General features: G+C 39.0%; 1 protein-coding gene across 1 annotated transcript; it reads right to left on the bottom strand.

The window, feature by feature from the left end:
• Positions 1 to 4,545: 4,545 nt before the first annotated feature.
• LOC115805194 (class I histocompatibility antigen, F10 alpha chain-like) lies at positions 4,546 to 21,363 on the bottom strand. Its single transcript, XM_030765707.1, has 5 exons — positions 21,299 to 21,363; positions 15,995 to 16,008; positions 5,761 to 6,024; positions 5,396 to 5,668; positions 4,546 to 4,880 (listed from the first exon to the last, which is right to left on the bottom strand). Exons 1-5 carry the CDS (start codon positions 21,361 to 21,363, stop codon positions 4,546 to 4,548), a joined length of 951 nt encoding a protein of 316 aa, XP_030621567.1.
• Between the last annotated feature and the right edge of the window lie 896 nt (positions 21,364 to 22,259).

The following is a 22,259-nucleotide window of genomic DNA, read 5'->3' as shown; positions in this document are numbered from 1 at the left end:
AGGGGTCTCAGGTTAAAAAATCGGTGCCGTGTCGATACCATAGATGTGTTGAATATTGTTTAAAATGAAAACAGTCTCAGTCTTGTGTGTACTATCAACAAATTTAAAGGGACAGAACATCATTTCAAAAGCACCCAGCGCCTCCTGATTCCTCATGTGCAATAATCCTGATTCTTCTGAGAGCATTTTTTTTGCCCACCATCTCTGCAGAGGCAAAGCAAATTTAAGCAAAGTTCATATGCGCAGGGAGAGTAACTACCAGTGAGGTGAGGCCCCTGAATTCCTAATCTGATACTACATGATTATATGAGATGTATGTCATCTACTCATTCATGAAGGAGTTGTAGAAGTAGAAGTTCTCAATTTATCCTTTCACAGGGTTTTTCTCCTCCTTCAGGTATTTGGTGAGGTATTTAATGCAGACTGGGTGGTACATGGTTTTCATCACTCATTCATCATCATCTATGTTTGTTCTGTAACACTTTGATGGCTGTCTCTCCTCGACATGAAAGCTGTCCTTATTTACATCATACATAATATCTTCTCCTCTCAAGCCATTGAAAGAATTATTTGTAATAGTTACTCCTGGAACATCATTCAATATTCGACACTTAGCAAGTCTTTGAAGACATGGAAACAGACAGGAAACAATGTTAACAGTCAACTGTAGACGGCTTGATGTTTGTATAATTTTGTGGAAAACCTGCCATTTGTTTGATTACGATAATGTTCCAAATGCCCTGCTCAATATTTCATTCCAGTATGAAGAATCTCGAATACTGTGCTGATGTTTTTATGTTCTGCCTCATTTGAACATCATCCAGCATTAAGACGAGACTGAACTCAGGAAGCACTGTTCCTCCCAGTATGTATGTTGTAAACACCCACTGGGAGTGAGAAACAGCTGTGAGAGTTTCAATATAAATATGGATAAGGGTAAGACAAACTTGTGTTGAGAGAGGGCAACGGCCATTTCTAATAAACAAATATTTTCATATATTTGCATGTAGGCCAAATCGAAAACAAAAAGCCAGTGCTCATTTGCCTTTGCATTTTCATATTGTCAGACAGCGCATTGATGTCGAAAATTCAATCGCAAACCGGGACTTTGCCATAGGTTCATCGACTTTTCGTTTGCATTTTATCTGACTTGTACCGCAAAGTCTTTTGAAAGGGAAAGTCTAACTAATGAAAGGAAATGACAAAAAGATATTTTTATTTTATTTTTCTCAGAAAAGACTCGTGTTTGTCATGAAAATGAAAATGGAGTTATCTAATTTAATTGTTCATTTTGGCAGGATATGCGCACACAGGTATTGAAAAAGAAGTGTCAAAACGGGATTTGAACTTTCATTTGACTGTTTTCATTTTCATGTTAATTTTGGCCGGGATTACCTCCCATAAAAAGGGGGAGAGAGAGAATAAAATCGAATGTATCTGAAGATATTCTCTGAGTGATCCTTTATTGAGATGGAAAACAGAATTATAAAACTCAACAGAGGTGTTCAGTCATTATCGCACAGAAGCTAGCTTTGTACTACTGGCTTGTCAGCTAACCACTGCACCTAATGCAAAGTAGTTGTAATGATGACAGTAGTGACCATTCTTCTTTCTAAAAACTCTTTTTAATGGCTGTAGAAAGTCAGGTCAAATGTAAACGAAGGTGCCCCATAATGCACTGCGGAGCATACGTCATCATGACACGCCAAAACTTTAAACTGTTGTGACTTTATAATCTGTAGTTCTTATTACATAATCCAAAAGTGATTTGAAATTAACCAAAAGTATATGATTTGCACGACTCAAACTTGGATTACGTGTTTTAACAACTCAAAAATTAAGTCAGTATAGCTTATAAAGACAATATAAATTTACACAACTCTACACACCAGAATTAAGTCATTTGAACGTTTGGGCTTACAGTGCAGTAGGATTATTAGCTAGCCTGCCCGTTGACATTATTGTGTCTTTGTAGCCTGCCATTGATATAATATCACACAAATAAATGAATAAATAACAAAAAAAAAAATTCAAGCTCTCTTGTGGGACATTTCAAGCGCTCTTGGGGGTCCTGAGCAGCCGCTTAGTTCGCTTATGAGTGAACGTCTGACAGTGATTTCTGCCTTCTGTCTTTGGCATTACTTTAAGGACTCAGCTTCAGCCTAGGTCAAACACATGAACTGGTTCTGAACACTGTAAATCACCTGACAGAATTTACTCAGGCAAACTGAATCTCCTGAGTGAGCTCAGAAATATGCATGGCCACACTAAAAGAGGAGCATGGGTGTGAAGAATTGGACACAGCATCAAATGAAAATTGGACAAAACTACATCCGAGCTGCAATTGAAAAGCCATTTGCTATCACTCTGCAACAAGCGGATAATGGTTGATAACAAGAAGTTAACTGCCCCACTCCCAAGCTTCAAGATATACACATATGAGAAAGCAGCAAGAAATTTTGGATGTAAAAGTCAGTAGTGGTCTGTTAATGCTTCTATGGTTCCTTTTTTCAGGAAGATGAAAGTATTTAACGTACCATAATGTGAAAGTACAGTCTTAGTGAGTAGCGATGTAGACAAGTAGTAGGTGATAGTCTTTGGCTTGGAGTCTGACAGAAGGGTGTACTGGGGCTGGTAACACACTGTGAGCCCTGATCTTGCCTCAGGCTGTAACTCTGTGGCAAGAGAATGAGAAGAGGAGAGAGCGACAATGCTTTTTAATCCTCAGAAGGGTGCTTTTGACTGCTTATTATAATAAGCACTGGTAGGGCTTCTCTGTCAGTTCGGCTGGTGCTCGGAGTGCTGGTGTGGAGGTGCTCAGTGTAGAGTGGGGCCTATCCATCCCTGTTGTTGGCTCTCCTTTAGGACAGTCAACACTAGATCTTCAAAGGTCCAGCGGGGTATCAGACCCTAGGAGGCAAGCAGGGACACTTCCCCTGGACTATTTGGTCAACAGTACTCAGCAAGTGCAGCTCACACAGGGAACATGATGTCTTGTACACCTTAAAAAAAGAGAGGAGACTATGAGTATGGATGTGGTACACTGTGGACGTGAGTCACTGCAGTGGTGCTTTAACAGAAAAGTTATGAGCATATAACACAGAGATTAACACAAAGGTGTCTTATAACAGGAGAATAACATACAGTTTGAACACATCACACAACTGTCATATAAAACTTTTTGTTCCACTAAAATTTCACACTCACTTACTTGCAACAGCAACGTATCCTCCCTTAATCATTTTTCTGTCCCCTAGAACACAATTACTCAAATAAATCAACACATGACTTAGTATTTACATAATGTGACAATATTTGAGGGGTATGTTAAGAAATTATATATCTGGCAGTGATTTTTTTATTAATTTTATTTGCTAATCTCTGTCTCTCACTGTTATTGTACCTGCACATCTCTTCCATATGACGCAGTCAGTGATGGTAACTATTACCAACACAAGTGAGGCCATCAGAACAGTGATCACTGGGTGTAGAGCAGGTGGATCTGTACCACAATCTGTCAAAGCAAAGAAACAGGGAGTGTGTAAGTAACTGAAATAAACATGAGAAAATCATATGTTTGTAAAAAAAAACAGCAATCAAGTCCACGCCCCTTACCAGTCACACAAGGGTATGTTTCTAATTTATGAATTTTTTGTTCCTGTTTTTTTTTCTACTGTCAGACTGTATATGCATTAAAGTAAAAAATGTATTCCATCCTAAAAAGGCCACAGGTACTAAAATTGGAATTATAGATAAATACACAAGTTTTACAGAGGTCAGCAAAGAGTTTTTGCTTTGTTTTGTTTTTCTGAAAGACAAAAAAAGTCACGTTTCCACGGGAAGTTATTTTTATGCGCCCCTGAATACAAATATTTAAAAAGATGGGACTTATACTGTCACAGCCTGCACCTTGGTTTGGACTTTTGTTTTGATATGTCTTGTGCTCCTGTTCTGTGTCTGTCTCCACCCCTCACCTGATCCTGTTTATTCTATTTATTAACCTTGTTAATTTGAACCAATCATGTTTGCCCTGTTTAGTTCTCCTCTTGTATTTAAGCCCTTGTGCTTAACCTGTCCCTTGTCTTTTGTTGTTTGTGTTTGGATACACTCTGTTAGGTTGCAACTTTTTGTTACTGGTCTTTGTTCCTGTTTATTTATCTGCTTTTTTCCCGTAAGTAAAGTCCTCCTTTTTGTTACCACCATCAATGTGTCTTGCACTTGGGTTCACCACCACTCCGTCCTGACGTATACAAAGGTATACTTCCATGCTGCTGCTTACAGAAACTGTCGAACGATAATGAAGCTAATTTTCTTATAATGGTGGCCACAACAAAACTAAGATGTAACGTTTCAGCTCAACCTGCAGAACTGTGTTTACATCAACTCTACTTTCGTACATTTACTCTGGGCTGGACTTGCATTTACAGGATTGTTTTATTTAGCACACTTCTTGTTTTCATACAAACCTTGAACAAACTCCTGCACAGAGAAACACTTGAACACATTCAAGAGGCGTTAGTTAATTATGGTTGATACACTGAAGATTCAGGATACTGATAGAATACTGATGTAAAACTGATACACGCTACCAATATGTTTTTCCAGCTTGTTGTCCAGGCTGAGGTGAGTGGTAGTGCAGGTGTATTTGTGTTTCTCTCTTAGTTCCTCTTCACTAATCTCTAGACTCTTCCTCATCTGGTAGGTGTCATCTCCATTAGGTAACAGAATCCCTCCAGTGATTTGGTCTTCAGACACAGACTGACCATCTCTGAGCAGAGTCAGGTTGATGTGACGAGGGTAAAAACCAGTGGCCAAACAGGTCACCAGAATCCCTCCAGGGTCTGTGAGGGTCTTCTTAAAGAGACTGACTGTGGGTTTCACTGTACAAGAGAGAGTGAATGATGATGAAATACATGTCAATGCCTGTAATGAACTTAATGGTCGCTTTTTAAGTCATAAATGAAACAAATCAATCAGAAAGAAAGACAGAGTCAGAACACAATTTAATTATGCAATTTTTGAAGAACTGCAGAACTCTTAAACAGCATTTCATACAAACAGCAGCTCATCATTTGAACCCAAATAATGTGTCAAATAAATGGAGATGCTTTCGAACTCTTTCGCTTTATCTCCTTTTTGTTGGCTAACAGCGCTCCCTTCACCCTCCCAGCTCCAAGCTTTACACCCCCCCAGCTGACAGTTTTGTCTGCTGTTTTGTATTAATTGTTCACTGTTGTGTATTTATCACATTTTTCAACAGATTTGTAATATTGTCACTTTTTCACTCTCTTTCCAGGGGACCAGGGTCATTATTCTTTTAACACCTGGTTGTGATGAACATAACAATAAAGCCAACTTGGAACTTGTACTTTAACTTAATATTTTATCTCATTACCTCTTCTCATCACAGGGTTCTCCTCCTTCAGATATTTGGTGAGGTATTTAATGCAGACTGGGTGGTACATGGTTTTTATGAACCATTCATCATTCTCTATATTTGTTCTGTAACAGTCTGATGGCCATCTCTCGTTGACCTGAAAGTGTTCTTCATTTACATCAAAGGTGATGTCGTCCCCTACCAAGCCATCTAAGGAATTCTTTGTCACAGTCAGTCCTGGAGTGCCATTCACCATCTCACACCTAGCAAGTCTTTGAAGAACATGCATTCCTGAGAAAAGCCACAGAGAGAAAAATAATGAAACAAATAGCAAGTGTAACATTCCACAAATAAATTTAAAGGCAGCATTGTGGAATACCTACCATCTGTAACGTTAAGACAGTGTTTAAATTGCACTGCTCCATACTTCATGCTGTTATATAGAACTCCAAATACTCTGCTGATGTCTTCTTCTTCTGCCTTTTCATTTCCTGAACTTGAACTTTTATGACCTTGAGGAATGTACCTCTTCTCACTTGAATTATAGTGTCCTACTTGAACATCATCCAGCATCAACACAAGGCTGAACTTAGGTTGTGCTGTGTCTCCAAGTATGTATGTTGCATACGACCAGAGAGAGTGAGAAACTGTAATAAGAGATCAGAGATACACATTTATTAAGGTAAGGGAAATATCTGTTGAACATGGGATTAAATTATCAAACTTAATGATTTGCTCATATATATATGGAAAATAAAGAGAAAAAAGTGATTCAAATAACATAAGGTCAAATTAACAGTGTAAGCAGGAAAATGTGATCTTCTAATAGCCCTGTTATATGTTCAGCATACTTTCATGAATGACAATTTTCCAGTCCAAACTGGTACGACACCTTTCCAGTATCCATGCCACCAAACAACAACTCTTAAAATACTCTAATACTAGACAAACATGAAGATAAAAATGAAAATGACACATGTGTGTATGTGTTGGGAACAGGTCTTGTGGAGGCCTCTGTTTCCACAATTTTATCAACACACGGTTCCTGTTACACTCTATGATAAACATATGGACAGATTCAGACATGAACAATCAGACATATGGATACAGTAGTCGATTTGTAGGGGGATGCCATCCCCTTTGTTAGCAAAATGACCAAAATGCATCCCCCTTGTTAACGTGCCCCTATACATTATAGAGTATTGTCAGTGACCATCGGGCCATCCCCACTGCTTAAAATAACAAATCACCCACTGGATGGATGGATGGATAGACAGAGAGATAAGTAATGGAGTATGCTAACTGATAATGCTGGAAAGTAGCACTGAAACTCCCCGTTCAGAGGAAATAAACTTCCATTTCATGACGCCAAATTTTAAGACAATGCTTACAAATCACATTTACAGTTAGGTTATTCTGGAAGATCTCAACTTACCTGTGGCTGTGGTTACCGAGAGAATGCACAGTATAACAATGAGAGACTTCATAATGTTGACGACACAAAAGACTTTAACGTTAAAAATCAAATTTATGTTAAGAGGTTTTCCCACATTTCCGACGACACGATATTCTCACTGAATTTTCAGAATCCCTTGAGTCTTCATGCTCAGTAGGCAAGGGTAGTCCACTGAAGAGAAGTTTCCGTTGCCAAACTGTCAATATGCATCTACACAGGGACTCAACATTCGTAAAAGTTGTTCAGGAAACCTAAACCTTAAAGCTTACTTCAAAATGGTGCTTTCGCCGTAGATCTACCATAGCTGTGTCAGTCGCTCGCATGACTCGTGAGCTGTGCAATTCTCTCCCCCATATTCTCTCTTCCTCGTCCTCGATTTGAAAAAAGTCGCCGCCGCGTGCGTTTGGCGGAACCAGAGGAGAGGCCGGCGTGGCATAGGACACCCCTAATATCTAATTGGTGAGTGCTGCACACTACTCCCCACCCTAAAATTTCTTTCGCTATCACTGGCAGTTTGATGCTGATTGACATCTAATTTCACCTCTTGTTGAAAGAAGCCTTTATTTGATATCTGGTGCACTTTTCAAATTAGAGAGAAGTATATCCACAGTTTACGAGTAACGTAAGCTTTTGGGTCTTCAAAAGAAGCAAGAGACGTATGCTGTTTCCGAAATGGCATACTACATACTACTCGTATACTGATCTTAACGTAAAAGTAGTAAGTAGTATGCAGTACACGAAAAATAAAAATTTTGCAGTACACGACAGTTACCCAGATTACTTCTCTTACGAAAATTTGCAGAGCTCACCTCGACGGCTAGTGCATCCCCTGATGCAACGAGTTGATTTCCAACTGCCAAATTTTCAAAAAATTTGGTGGACAGCGACAGCGGCGGGTCTAACTTCAACTCCAGCTATTACTCCAACTGTTCCGAATATAAATATATCAGTTGCTTATTTTGGTGTGATAAATCTTCGTATGTTTTCTTATGGGGATGCCTTTGATAGATGTTTGTTGTAGTCATGTGTTGTTCATTTTTAACAGAACAAATAGCCCAACGGATAGCCAATTTGTAGTACGCTACATGAAAGTTCTCACACTTGCATACTGTACTGTATACTAGGGTGGGGAGTAGTGTGCAGCACGCAGTGTATACCTGGCCAGTATGCAGTATACTAGTATGCCGTTTCGGACAAAGCCATACACAAATGTGCAGCAACTTTTTTTCCTTCACAGAAACTTAAAGCACAGCAAGAGCAAGACCAAATAAAATCGTTTCAAAGTTGTGGAACTTAAAAGCCAACTGCAATTTGATTCAACACTGATGTTCAGACTGAGTCAGTTCAGTTTTTTGTCTTTACACCGCTGATATGATGAAGCCAACACATTGTAAACAACATCATGAAATTGGACATGAACAGAGTGGGTGTCCTCAGGCCATACACTCTCATGACAAGGACTTGGTCATCTATAAAAATACTGTTCGGAATATCTTTTGAATATTGTCGTTGTCATTATTCATTTTTCACAATTTATTAATGCCTATTATCAAAACCGGATTCATGAAACTGAAGTTGGAAACTTATTCAAATATGACACTGTGCCTCTGCCCATCTAAATCTAAAGAAATTAAGTAAAATGATACCACAAGTTTATTTGAGGAGTTTCACATCATGGTATCTCACATCATGTGATACAAACTCAACAAATGGAAACGTCTCTTTCAATTTGTGACACAAGTCTGTCGTGACACCAGTGGAACAGTTCCTCTGTTGTGTCTATCACGCTGTTGACTCTATCTTGTGACAGTACGTTGACTCACATTTAGATGCACAGTGGTTCTGTTTGCCAGAATTATTACATTCTTTTCCACATGCTGGGCAGCTTTCATTTTTCTGTCGTTTCCCACACAATTTACAATGTGTAATCTGTTTGGGTCTCTTAACGGTGCGGATTTCTTCAATTTGACGTCCTTCAGTTGTCTTCTTCCTCTCTTTTGACAGGTTTGATATCCATGCAGTGGTGTATACCAACGAAGTAGAAATATTTCGCTACTGTTCTTAGTTACGTTTCGGAAATAGTTTACATTTTTCTAGTATAAGTGTTTTGTCAACTTTCACTTTACTTTACTATTCAAAAGCAAACGTCTGCTTTTACTCAGATACGCACTGCTCTGTTAAATCAGCGAATAACAGTATGTGCACAAATATGGAGAGTGCTTTGACTCTCTGAACCATTCAGCTAAATAAAGTCCCTCTGATTATCGTCCTTGAGGTTATCAGGGTTCAGGGGCATCGTTAGATCCCATTTACTGGGGCACGAACTAGTCTCAGACTCTAGATTCATTGCAACACTTACTCGATTTTTCACGAACGTCGTTTGGTAGACAAATTTTACATTGCTTAGAGGAAGAATAGATTGGAAATCAGATATTGATTCCGAGGTGAACTGCGTTAGGACTGCAGTACAACAAGAGTTGTTTTATTTTGTTTTGTTTTTCACACAGTTCTGTGTCATGATTTCTGCTGCATAAAATGGGTTGAGAATAATAATGCAATCTTAGAGGTGAGTGCACGTTATCAAAGCATTAACCGAAATTTGGAGGAAAATGCAAAAAGCATTTTTTTCTTTGTCTTTTTCTTTAGCTGCTTTTAGTGTATGTAGTTTATATGCCAATTCATGGCCAGTATTCAGTAATAATAAGGAATACATCATGCAACTACTCAACAGAACTTCTGCGTTGTTTGCAATTTGCCCACTGGGTCGGCACCTATTGCACACCTGTCTGGCCATGAAGGGATCTCCTCTCTCAGTGCTCCTTCTCAAGATTTCTCCCATTTTTCCCTATATCATCTTGGTTTTTGGGGGGAGTTTTTTCTTGCCCACTATGAGGATTAAGTCAGGGGGGTGCAGCTCTGCTTTGTTTGTCGTAAACCTGTGGGCATGTAAAGCCCTCCGAGACTAAAAACAGTGATATCGGGCTTAAATAAACATGAACAGAACAGAACATTCAAAGGTGGCAATGACAAAAGAAAGACAGCAGGTGGCGATGTATTACAATATTAAAACACCTAACCTGCACCAAGCTCAAGAAAAAACATTTTTAAAGAATCTCATTTTTATCTGTGAAGCTGTCTGAAAGATGATGTAGGGGAAAATGGGAGAAATCTTGAGAAGGAACCACAGAGAGAGGAGACCCCTTCATGGCGTGTGCAATAGGTGCCGACCCAGTGGGCAAATTACAAACAACACAGAAGTTCTGCTGAGTAGTTGCATGATGTATTCCTTATTATTAAAGTTACATATATGTATGTATAAAATCTAACAAGAACTGCCAATGTTTTAAAGAACAAATGATCCACAAGTGATGAATTGACAAAATACTCAGGTCAGAGAGTTCATTAACACATACTCCTCTCTGTCTTCCTTTATGTCATCCTTGAAACACACTTGAACCATTCAGAAAATCACTAAACACTTTTTATCATCATCACCCTGTTTTTTTGGCTCCACCCACTTTGATACCTCATCTCCTTTCCCTGGTGTCCTCAACAGCAAGACAAGGGATGGATGCAACAGAGTAAAATAAATTTACATGATATACAAAGTCATGCCACAGACATAACACAACATGCTCTTAATTCTATTACAGTGATTACAACATACCATTTGGATACAAGTGTCTGTACTATGTTGAAGCTTCACGTTCAGTTCTTAACAGTATTATATATTATGTCTATGACATTTTGTGAATGGCTGCTTATACACATTTGCTTTCAACACAGTGTGTTGAACACAAACACTCTGAGCTTATTTTAAAACTATGATTTACAGGCTGCAGGAAGCTCATGTTCTTCTTTTCCAGGAAATAAGGAAAAATGAATAGGGTCTCATACAAGTGTTTCACTCTTCTCAGCACTAAAGTACATTACACTGTTATAAAACATGCTTTAACACTAAACAACTGCACATTTTAATAGAGCACAATAGTACAAAGGAGTTAATATTTTTTCTGAGTTCAAACTTTTAAGACAAGTTTGAACAAAAACATACATAATACTATTTGCTATCCCATCAAAAATTAAGTTACAGGGGTTTTTTTTTTTTTACAGTAGTTTACACACTAAAATTGGAACTTGAAACGCAGTCACTGAAACCTGAAACTCATGTACCAAATCTCTAAACCAAGTCTACAAAACTGCAAGCACAGTTTCTGCTTTACACTCAGTTTTCAATTCAATTTCAATTCAATTTTAAATCGCACTTTTTGCAAAACACTACACACAGTTCTCTGCATTGTATTCAAATCATATTTATCGAACACAACTTTCTCAGTAGTTATGGGAAATGTATATATGCTGCCGCTAGGACATATCATACATAAATACAAAATCCAGTATCATTGTTATGCAGATGACACACAAATCTATGTCCCACTAAAAACCAGTTGAAGAAGGCAGTCTTCATCATCTTTTATCTTGCCTTGCAGAAATAAAAAGGCTGGATGTCCCAAAACTTTCTCCAGCTCAACGAAAACAAATCAGAAATGATTATCTTTGGCTGACCAAAATCCAGCCCCATTTTTCATAAACATCTTGGCTCCCTGTCTGTAAATATCAAACGTGCTGCCAGAAACTTGGGTGTAATATTTGACAGTGACCTTTCATTGGAAAAGCAGATTACTAAAGTTGTGCAATCATGTTTTTATCTGTTATGTAACATCTCAAAAATCAGGTCTTTTCTCTCTCTGCCTGATCTTGAGAAGGTCATCCATGCTTTTATTTCATCTCGGTTAGACTACTGGAATTCTTTGTACTCGGGGTTAAGCCAAAAAACTATCTCATACCTTCAGTTGGTAAAAAAACACAGCTGCCAGACTTTAAACAAACACTAGAGGACAAGATCAGCCCTGTTTTAGCCCTCCTTCACTAGTTACCAGTAAGTTTTAGAATTGATTTTAAGATTTTACTGATTGCTTTTAAAGCACTTCATAGTCTAGCTCCCAGCTACATAGTTGAATTGCTGCTCCCCTACGAGCCAGTACGCAGCCTCAGGTCATCAGGCAGGCCTCTGCTGGCTGTTCCTATGTCTTGGCTCAAGACTAAAGGTGATGGGGCTTTTGCAGCCAAGGCCCCTCAGCAACAGAACTCCCTGCCAGAGACTCTGAGGCTTGCAGGATTGGTGTCACCTTTTATATCTCCTCTCAAAACGTATCTTTTTAAGACAGCCTTTTATTAATTCTTGCACACTTTTTTATTTCCAACATGTCTGTCCTGTTTTACTATTACTGTTGTTGTCAGGTTTTTTTTCCCTGTTTCATTTCAGTGTTGCTTATTTCCATCATGTCTTACGCTTTTTTTTATCATTATTACTGTTGCCTTTTTTCTGTTTTATTTTATTCTTTATTTCCATTTTGTCTTTTATTGTAATTGCCTGATTTTGTTTGCCTCAAATCTTTAAATGTTTTAATCCTTGTAAAGCACCTTGTAACTGTTTCGAAAAGTGCTGTATAAATAAAGTAATTATTATGATTATTATTATTATTATTATTTCAACATTAGGCACAACATTCAAAATTTAAATCTCTAGTCATCCTTTGGAAAGCCATGCCAATCAAAATACCAAGCTTTATTTAGCAATTGGTAACACCTACTCCTCACAGGCATAAACACGTTCCCCTTAATTGTTCACTTAGAAATCAGAGCTTTAGCATTATAAAAAGGCCAAAGATGAAGTAAAGGAGTGAGAGTAAGAGGGGAATGAGGACGAGGATGAGGATGAGGAAGGACAGTTGTCTCAGATGAGATCAGGGCCACATTGGCTGACCCTGTGCTCAACCTTGTGTTGAGTATGAGGGAAGCTGGGCAGAGAGTTCAGCCCAACCTAGCCACTACACGGTTGCATCCATCATCTGTACGTTTAGAAATGAGAACCAGTAAGTTACCTATAATCTACACTACGCTACTGCTCTTTATGTATGTATACTACTGCTGTCAGAAGGATTATGTTACTCAGTGTTTGTTGGCCAATGTTACAGTTATGTCATTTCATAATGAAAAAAAATCGACCACCCACATTTTATTGTTCTATACCTCCCGCCGTATTCCCCATTCCTAAGCCCAGCTGAAGAGTTTTTTCGGTATGGCAATGGAAGGTGTATGACCACCATCCCCTCGCGTGCATGCCTCTTCTCCAGGCAATGGAGGATGCATGTGGTGAATTTGATGCTGGGACCTTCAGCGCCTGAATCCATCACTCCAGCAGATTCTTTCCCTGCTATTTAGCCAGGGAGAACATCGCTTGTGATGTAGATGAGGTGCTGTGGCCAAGTCAAAACAGAAGGCAGGATGCAGAGTGACATACACACAAGATGCTGGAGGTTGCTGCTTACCTGGGTTTTGCTATCTCTTTAAGAAGGGACCAGATGTGCTCTCGCAAAAGAGAGTAGCTCAAGAACTGGTTTGCCATGAACTTGTATGGGCACCATATTCGCCCAAATTGTGTTTCGACATCGGCTCCCTACTCCTTTTTGTTATTCCCCTCTGGTCAGACGGTTTTATTTGTTGAAGTCTTTTGTGCTGTGCTCACTTAATGGATTTCCGCCTTCGTGCTGAACTGCAAAGATATGGCTTGGGCTTACCGTGCGACAAACGGACATTGTGGCGCTTTGGAACGGCCCTTTGGACACAAGTGCTAGTTGAGTGAGGACCAAACATATTTGGAGCTGGATGGTTTGGTTCTCTCAGTTTTGTGGAACTGTGTTTTCACAAGCCACTAACTAAATCACCCTTCTGTACTTGACCCCTACCTACTACCGCAACAACCATTTCCCCTAATGTACTACTGATGGAACCGAACTACTGCTGTTTTCCTGTGAAACTGAAGTGCTTTGTTGTATCCTAGAAAATAGCCTCTTGCCATAGATACTTTGTCCTGTTATAAAGTAGAGAAGTAATGCCCTTTCCAGCCGCCTTATTATCTCTACAGGCATTCCCCCTGTCCTGGGGGTGCCATCACAAGGGCTCATCTAGTTCTCAGGAATGGAAAAGCATAAAGTAAAGAACCCGACACTGTCTGTTCTGTGCTCTAGATTAGAGTTCCCGTCGTCAGCGATGTAACTATCTGTGTGGACATTATTCATCTCTGTGTGCATCATGACTGACGGATTCATGTTGACTGTGCTATCTGTCTATATGCTATGCCTTTTTGACTGTAAGGCAGTCAATTCTTGATTTTATGCTTGAGGTGATTATTTGCTTGGTTTTTTAGTTTGCCTGTATTGGAAGTCGCTTTGGATAAATGCATCTGCAAAATGAATAAATGTAAATGTACATGTAAATGTAAATGTAAATGTGTTGTCTCTACCAGAATTCTGTATCAAGAATCCGGAATCCTGCTAATACTGAGAGATCTTTTGTTAATCCTATTTTGAACTGAGTTCATCGGCACAGGCATCCAGCATCACCTCAGGTTTGTGAAACTCAGTCAATAGGCTGACTGAAACCTGAAACTCATGTACCATTAACAACAACTGACAATAGCTAACTTTGCTCAAACTTGCTCACAAGACTGTTGTATTTTTTCCAGCTTCAGCATAGTTTTTGGCAATGTAACATCAGTATTCAGACTTTGCTCTTGCCATTGCTGTCTCATTGTGTCTAGGCAAGTCTTGAGGTGTTTGTTTCAATGGTGCTTCACTCTGAGGTTATACAGTTCAAGTTTCAAAGCAAGAATTTTTCAGATATGTAAAACTGACAGAGACCCATAAAAGAAAAGGAAATCAGAGCAGGAACCACAAACTATGACCTTCCGAATGCAATGAGACAAGTGTCTGCCTTGGATCCCCATTCTTTTATGGAAAACGGGGAAAATATGCCAGCATTTTAACAAACAGCTCTATTTTAATGATCTTTTAAAGAATTCCAAACTGTCAAACGTCCACGAAGGTACACTATTATACAAAAATAGTATTTACAGTATTTTTTTACACTTGCTTTACACTATTATGTCATACAAAAACTCGTATATATTCAGTAACTAATGAAACAATAAGGACAACACACTCTGAAATTGATGTAAGTCTAAGCAGTATTTTTCATGTCTTAACTGTGTTCCGAGCATATTCCCATCACTGGCTTCATTACAAACACTATATACATGACTGAAAAACGGGAAACATGGGAGATAAACAGAACAATAATTAATTATTTAATCAACAATTGTATATGCAATAGTACTCTCTGATGAAAATTTTTCCCCTCAGTCCTGGAATGGCATCCAGGATCTCGCATTTACAAAATCTCTGAAAAACATTTATGCCTGTGACAAACAGAGAAGATAAACAGAGAAACAATTAATTATTTAATCAACAATTGTATATGCAATAGTACTCTCTGGTGAACATGTATTTTAAAGCAGAAGTTCATCGGTTTCTCATCTTCTAAAGATCGTGTTCATACCATAAAACAACCGTGTGATGTTTTTTTGGTGACATCAACATCCATAAGGTGAAACATCTGAAATATATGAGGCTGGAATCTGGACAGAGATTTTCATATTCAAATTATCCGAACTCTCATTCCATTACCAGATTACAGCAACAGACAGTGCTGTATGTTCAGACATACGTATTTTAAATAGGAAATGACTTGTTTCATCCGTCTATTAAACAGTAGCGGACTGTGAAAGCTGAGTGGTGCTGATGTTTGTTAACGATGTTTCATTTGTTATCAAATGTACTACTGTGCTTCGGGTTATGTCTAACGTATAAAAATGTCCTCTAGTGGTTTCTACAAAACGTTTAACATTCCATTTTATATTCTAACTCACGTGGAGTTATTCAAACGTCCTTCTTAGATTAAGTTATGAACCATTGTAAACGCGTCCAAATACAGTTCTGGCATCTGCCTGCGTCTCCTTTTCATTTTCCAAGCTTGGACTTCATCGAATCACTGCCATAGAATCCCACCTGAATATCATCCAACATTAACACCAAACTGTCTCCCCAAGTATTAACGTTGCACAGATCCCCAAGGTATGAGAAGCGAGATTTTTTTTTTATGGTTGAATGAACAGCACTATTATAAAACATCAGCTCCTAAGAGAGACAGATGTACTCTGAAAAGCAGTGCACCACTGTAGTCTCACCATTAGAACTTACCTCTGGAGACGGCACTGGAGAGCGAAATGAGGCACAATACAGCAACTAGAATGATCACGTTCATGACAGATTACACTCCTCACCTAGTGCTCTAGCAGGCGAATATGAGAACAGACATACCTTCATAGACTATGACTCCCACACATGACTTAGCGAAAAGTGTGCATTTTCAACAGTTGCTACACTTGACTTTTTTCTTCGTGTAGAAGCGCGTCCCCCTTCTTGTTACTGCCCCTACTCCCTTTCCTATTAATAGAGTTTCCACAGGGAAGCACAGACAGCCATCTACCGTTTCAGCATTTTGACCAATGCTATGGATGTATTTTTATTTACACACAGCAGTGTTCTCCGGAGGCGGCATTAATAAACTGCTCTTGATTCTCTCTGCCGAACCAAAGACGTCAAGAAGAGAAGCGTTTGCCAATTGTGTTCATCTAAATTGCTACTGTTTATCCTCATACTATATTTGCCATTTAAATAAAATATGAAACACTATTTAAAGGGTGAAACATGTGTCACATTTTGCTAGCCAGTTTTGTTGTTGTTGTTGTTGTTATGTCAACTTTTCTGGATTCTTGTAGGCTACTAGCCGGAGATGGTTGCTCTCAAGTTGAACTTTCCAACTTGAGAAGAATCAACTGTACGTAAGAGTCATCACAGTTATTATAATATATGTAAGGGATAATGTACAGCGAGCCGGTCATTATCTCGAAATAAACCCTCGACAGGGTGATGCAGGACCCCCGCGCGAAGCTCTAAAAAAATAGTTCGATAACAATGGTCTCTTATACATAGCAGTGGTCTGCTAAACAGAAATAACAGACCGCAGAATACCGTAATTGACCAGTCAGAATCGAGTATTCAGCAAAGACGTTCGAACGCTTAAGAAAATATATTATATTTATTATACGGTCCCTCCGAATACTGCAGAACGTTCCATTGATGTGAATGGGCCATCCCAACGTTCGGTGGTCCGATATTTCTTGATAATGACCGCTGAAAAAAATGAATTACCGCTGCCAAAATTTAATGACCTCTGCCATTGGCAACAGGTTTTGAGCTTCAGATTCACACTCTGTTCTGTTCGTCCTGTCGGGATTTATTTTTCGATAATAACCGGCGGACTCTACATTATCCCTTACTTATTATATGGTTACTCAGAATGCTGCAGAAAATTCTATTGAATTCAGTGGCCCATCCCAGTAAGCGCAGGTCCGATATTTCTTGATAATGACCGCTGAAAAAAAATTAATGACCACTGCCATTGGCAACGAATTTTGTGCTTCTGATTCACGTCTTGCATATCATTCCGCAAGTAGTCCGTTCACTTATCATAACTGAAACGTATGTATGCCCAGCAAGACCCTAAAAATGTTTCTGCGGACAATCAAAGACAAGAAATAAATGGGGACATCAACTTCAGGCTCCCCCGAGATGTGCAATTGATTCTCTCAAACTGCACCATTAGTGGAAACATTCAATTTAATACCAATAAACCGAATGCTTAGCCTATTAATCTGCAACAAATTGACGAGTCTGCAGGTAGCCTAACACGTTGCTATGCAAGACCTGCTGCAACTTTAAAGTTCTACTTGCTGGAAGGGCTATTTTTTTCAGCTGAAGCCACGAAAAGGCAATAAAATCATTAGAAATGAAATATTGTCTAAAGTTTCTTTTATCATTTTGACAAGTAACCATATAATAAGCGGGATAAATAAATAAATAAATCCCCTCAGGATGAAATAAGACCCCTCCGCTCTGAGTCGGGGTCCTGTTCGTCCTGTCGGGATTTATTTTTCGATAATAACCGGCGGACTGTACATTATCCCTTACATAATGACCAGCTCGCTGTACATTATCCTGCTACGTACTAAAGGGATCAATACTTAGACACAAAATATTGATTCAAAAATTATATTATTGATTTAAAAATGTTTTTATTGCTTCCGCTAAAAAAATCTGCTAAAAAGTTCCATAGCAACGGTGTGTTATACATAGCAGCGGTCTGCTATACAGAAATAACAGACCGCAGAATGCCGCAGTTGACCAATTATTAACCAATTATTAAGCGTTATTAAGCAGTGGTATTCTAATGAGTTAATACGTAAAAGTTAACTACACATACGAACATACACGCACAGAAGTAGGCTACCATCCAAAACACTAGGCTATGTGCCTTTTTTTATGTTATTGTACTTTGGGTCAAGGGGTCGCTGTCCTTGTGTGTGGTGCTGAAGTAGCCCCACTCGGCTGAAGTTCGATATGGCACTGATTCCCCTAAGGCGCAGCCGCAACAGATATTACTTACCTTTCTATAGTTTACTAAAATATTTCCTGATTGTGTACTTACGCTTTTGCTTTTTAAAATATTGTACTTGCGACCTCACAACGATATAAAAAAATGAACAGAAGTGCAAGTACTCAAACACTGATTAGCTGGTTTAAATACAACTAACGCAGGACTTGTTAATACTGTACTCAGTGACTCACTTGTTTCACGCTGTTATACTGTTTTACATGCTTATTTATGCACTAATAGGTACAGTATTCTCTTAGCTTTCCACCAAAAGGAACCCTGGTGAGTGTATTGCTTTTATTCACATACACAGTGTATAAGCCGATGTTAGTCATTGAGTGTATTCGTAACTCGCAGCTCTTTTCATGAAGGTGATGTGAAATTCTCTCTATAACAGTGCAAAATCACCAGAGATACATTTTTGTGTCAGCATTACATATACAGCACTGTTTCATGCTGTCTAAAGAAATTTGTTGTTCCTGCAGATGATCAGTCCTCACTGGGATTCATTTTTGATGGAAACATTGATTTAAACCTCCTGCAAACAATTCAGCATGTTTCAGCAAAACCTTTGGCAGTGCTCAGATATTTTTCTTGCCAGTGGCTTATTCTAACTGGGCAGGTGTGATCATGTTGGTTTCGTTCCATGGTAATACAATTTTCATCTCGGGTCGTATAACTTGGCATAGAAACCCAAAAGAAAAGAAAACTAGGGGTGCTAGGGTTTGGACCCTTAGAACTGTTTTTTTTGGATAACTGACCACTACAGGGCTCCGGTCAGAGAGCACATAGTCATCTGTTTCATTAAAGCCCTTTAATGATAGAGGCACTGCAGGTTGAGTTGTATGATGTGGTGCATTACAGTTTCTGAAATTAAACACAAATATAACAAGACATGCATCTCTGATTTGTTACTGATGCGGTATTAACTAAGACATTTAAGGACTGTAAATGAAGTCTACATCTTCTCTGAATGAATACTGAACAGAATTTGTTACAGTGAGCACTATTAATATTATAACACAATGGAAATACGTACACTATATTCATAGTGATACAGGGCTAGTTCGGAACATGCTAATTACTGAAACGGGTCTTTGCTAACATGACAACAACACAATGAATACATTTCTCAACAATTAAACGATACAACATCCTGAAATACAGAGAAAGAATCAAGTAAGTATGCTACATAAACTTATAACAGTAATATTGCAACCTACATCATTAGCGACTCATGCACCAGTAGCGGCAACCGAAACATATCCGAACGAGAGGAAGCGGATGCGGCAGAAAGCGCTATTACAAGATAAAAGTCCCAGTTTCGCATAAAGTCTCTAAACATGAAGAATTCACAACAAGGGGTGAAACCAAAGAGTCAGACTTTATCTGCCTCGACTGGAGCCTTGTGACGACTCCAGTTTCCCTTGTGCACCCCCCCTCCTTTTTTTCTGAGGAAATATTCTTTTAAAATGTCAAAAATATAAATAGTGCTGAAAAAAGTATGTTACTATATGAAAAATTTAACTTAAAAAAAAAAAATCAGCATTCCAACAAAAGCTAAGCATCTGGCAAATTAATGTCTCGAGGTCCTAAAAATTCTTTAGTCTGTTCACCAGCTGGCAAGAGAAATACAAGATAGAACATAGTTGGAAGATCAGTTGTTTATTGACTGGCATAGACTGACTGCTGGAATTTGTGATTAGTGTTTCAATGACATTCCTCTCCAGTGTTCTTGACTAACATTAGGTGTAATGTTCAGATACCTCCTGAAAACAGGTCCTCTTATAAAATACACAGACAAAATAAAGCTGTATATATTCACTGTAAACAGTATAGGCACCTGAATGAACATAGGGAAGCAAGGTAGTCTGTAAACAAATACTGCAACTACACGAAGCCCATTCAACACACACCAATAAACACACACCAATAAACTTAAGCCGTGAAAACGAAAATAAGACAAACAAATGAGTTTATACACCATTCAAGTGACATACACAACAACCAAACACAATTCCATTACATGAGCTTAAACATACCTCATTGGCCGCATAACCAAAAAAAGAGTTACAAACATACAGTGAACTTGAAGTAATACTTGAAACCTTGACACGAGACAACTTCCCATGAGTGCAAGGCTGTAATTTCTTGAATGGTAGGCGTCCCACTTATAAGTGCCCCCCTTGCAACATGTAACAGTTCATTTGTCATTCACTGTCAATGTCTTCCAGGGGCGCAATAAGAAGGGTAAATTAACGCTTAGTCTTATTGTGATCTGTGCTTATGAGGTAATAGGATCTGACTGATGCACTTATTGTAAGTCGCTTTGGCTTAAAGCGTCTGTAAATTGTAATTGTAGGTAAAATTATAAAATAAATGAACACAGAATAAAATGTGCAAATGTGCAATGAAATTAACACAAAACTGTCTGACAGCTACAAAAATGATGTAGGGGGTTAGTAAATTCAACAAAGAAAACCCCATGATTTAAACATATTTCCTACTCCACATTATTATTGTATTACCAAGGGTGAATTTAATTTTTTTACCTTACATGATTTAAAAAAATATATTTTTCTGAACAAACGAAGCTACATTATTTCAACATAATTATATTGTTGTATTCTTCCAGTCATATTCATTATGTTGCATTTACTTAAATATAACTGCGATGTTCAGAGCACCCAACAGAACAGCCACTGAGGAGGACTGAAGTATAATCTTTAGTGCATTCGATGGTGCTGATGCATGTAGCCCACTTTTCTGTCTAGCTGGTAAATTTTTCTAAACCATATTGTTTTACTGTTTGTAGTTACCTTTAAACATAATCTAATGCAATGTTTTTCCGTGTTTTGTTTTTTATATGCCTTGCAAACTTTGATTTAGCAACAGCTACGTTTTATATTGTCATGCTTGCTAGCCAGTACAGCTAGATAGGTAACCTGTAGCTGACTAGTTAAACTGGTGTTGAACTCTACTGGTAAAGATGATAGAGGTGTACTGACCAGGAGATCGACAGGCGGATCAGGGCGGCGGTGGCAGTCATGCGGTCTCTGTACCGGACCGTCATGGTGAAGAAGGACTTGAGTCAGAAGGCAAGGCTCTCAATTTACCAGTCAATCTTTGTTCCAACTCGCACCTATGGTCAAGAGCTCTGGGTAGTGACCGAAAGAATGAGATTGTGGATACAAGCGACGGAAATGAGCATCCTCTGAAGGGTGGCTTGGCGCACCCTTAGGGATAGGGTGAGGAGCTCAGACACCCAGGAGGAGCTCGGAGTAGAGCCACTGCTCTTCTGCGTTGAAAGGAGCCAGTTGAGGTGGTTCGGGCACCTAGTCAGGATGCCTCCTGGGCGCCTCCCCGTGGAGGTGTTCTGGGCATGACCAACTGAGAGGAGACCCCGGAGCAAACCGAGGGCGTGTTGGGAGAATTATATTTCTCGGCTGGCCAGGGAACACCTTGGGATCCCCCAAGAGGAGCTGGTGGATGTAGCCGGAGAAAGCGATGTCTGGGCTACCCTGCTCAGCCTGCTGCCACCGCAACCCGGTCCCAGATAAGCACCAGAAAATGGATGGATGGATGGATATGCAAGGCAGATAATAAATGTTTTGTTGTTGATGATGAAGTGTCTTTGGTGAAAGCAAAAAGTACTCAGTGAATTTAGAATGTTTTCTGTTGCACCATCTGTGGTTGATATAAAACAATGCAGACAATAAAGTGAAAATTTGTGGATTTCATACTGTGTATTTTTTTAATGGCTGACGTATAGAAGAAAGTTCTGTGGCGTGTTGGGGGTGGATGGGCGGAGCTTCCCAGCATGCCTTGGGGCGACAGACTGTTGTCTAGCCCCAGTTCTTTATTATTTAGTTTGTGTCTCCCATTGTGTCTTGTAGAAGCGTATGTGTATTGTTCATCATGTAGTCTTTGTGTTGTGCTATTTCTCATGATAGTTTCATGGTGTCTGTT

The sequence above is a fragment of the Chanos chanos genome, chromosome 1, assembly GCF_902362185.1.
Source record: "Chanos chanos chromosome 1, fChaCha1.1, whole genome shotgun sequence".
Taxonomy (NCBI): domain Eukaryota; kingdom Metazoa; phylum Chordata; class Actinopteri; order Gonorynchiformes; family Chanidae; genus Chanos; species Chanos chanos.
This window is presented reverse-complemented; position numbering and strand designations above follow the sequence as displayed.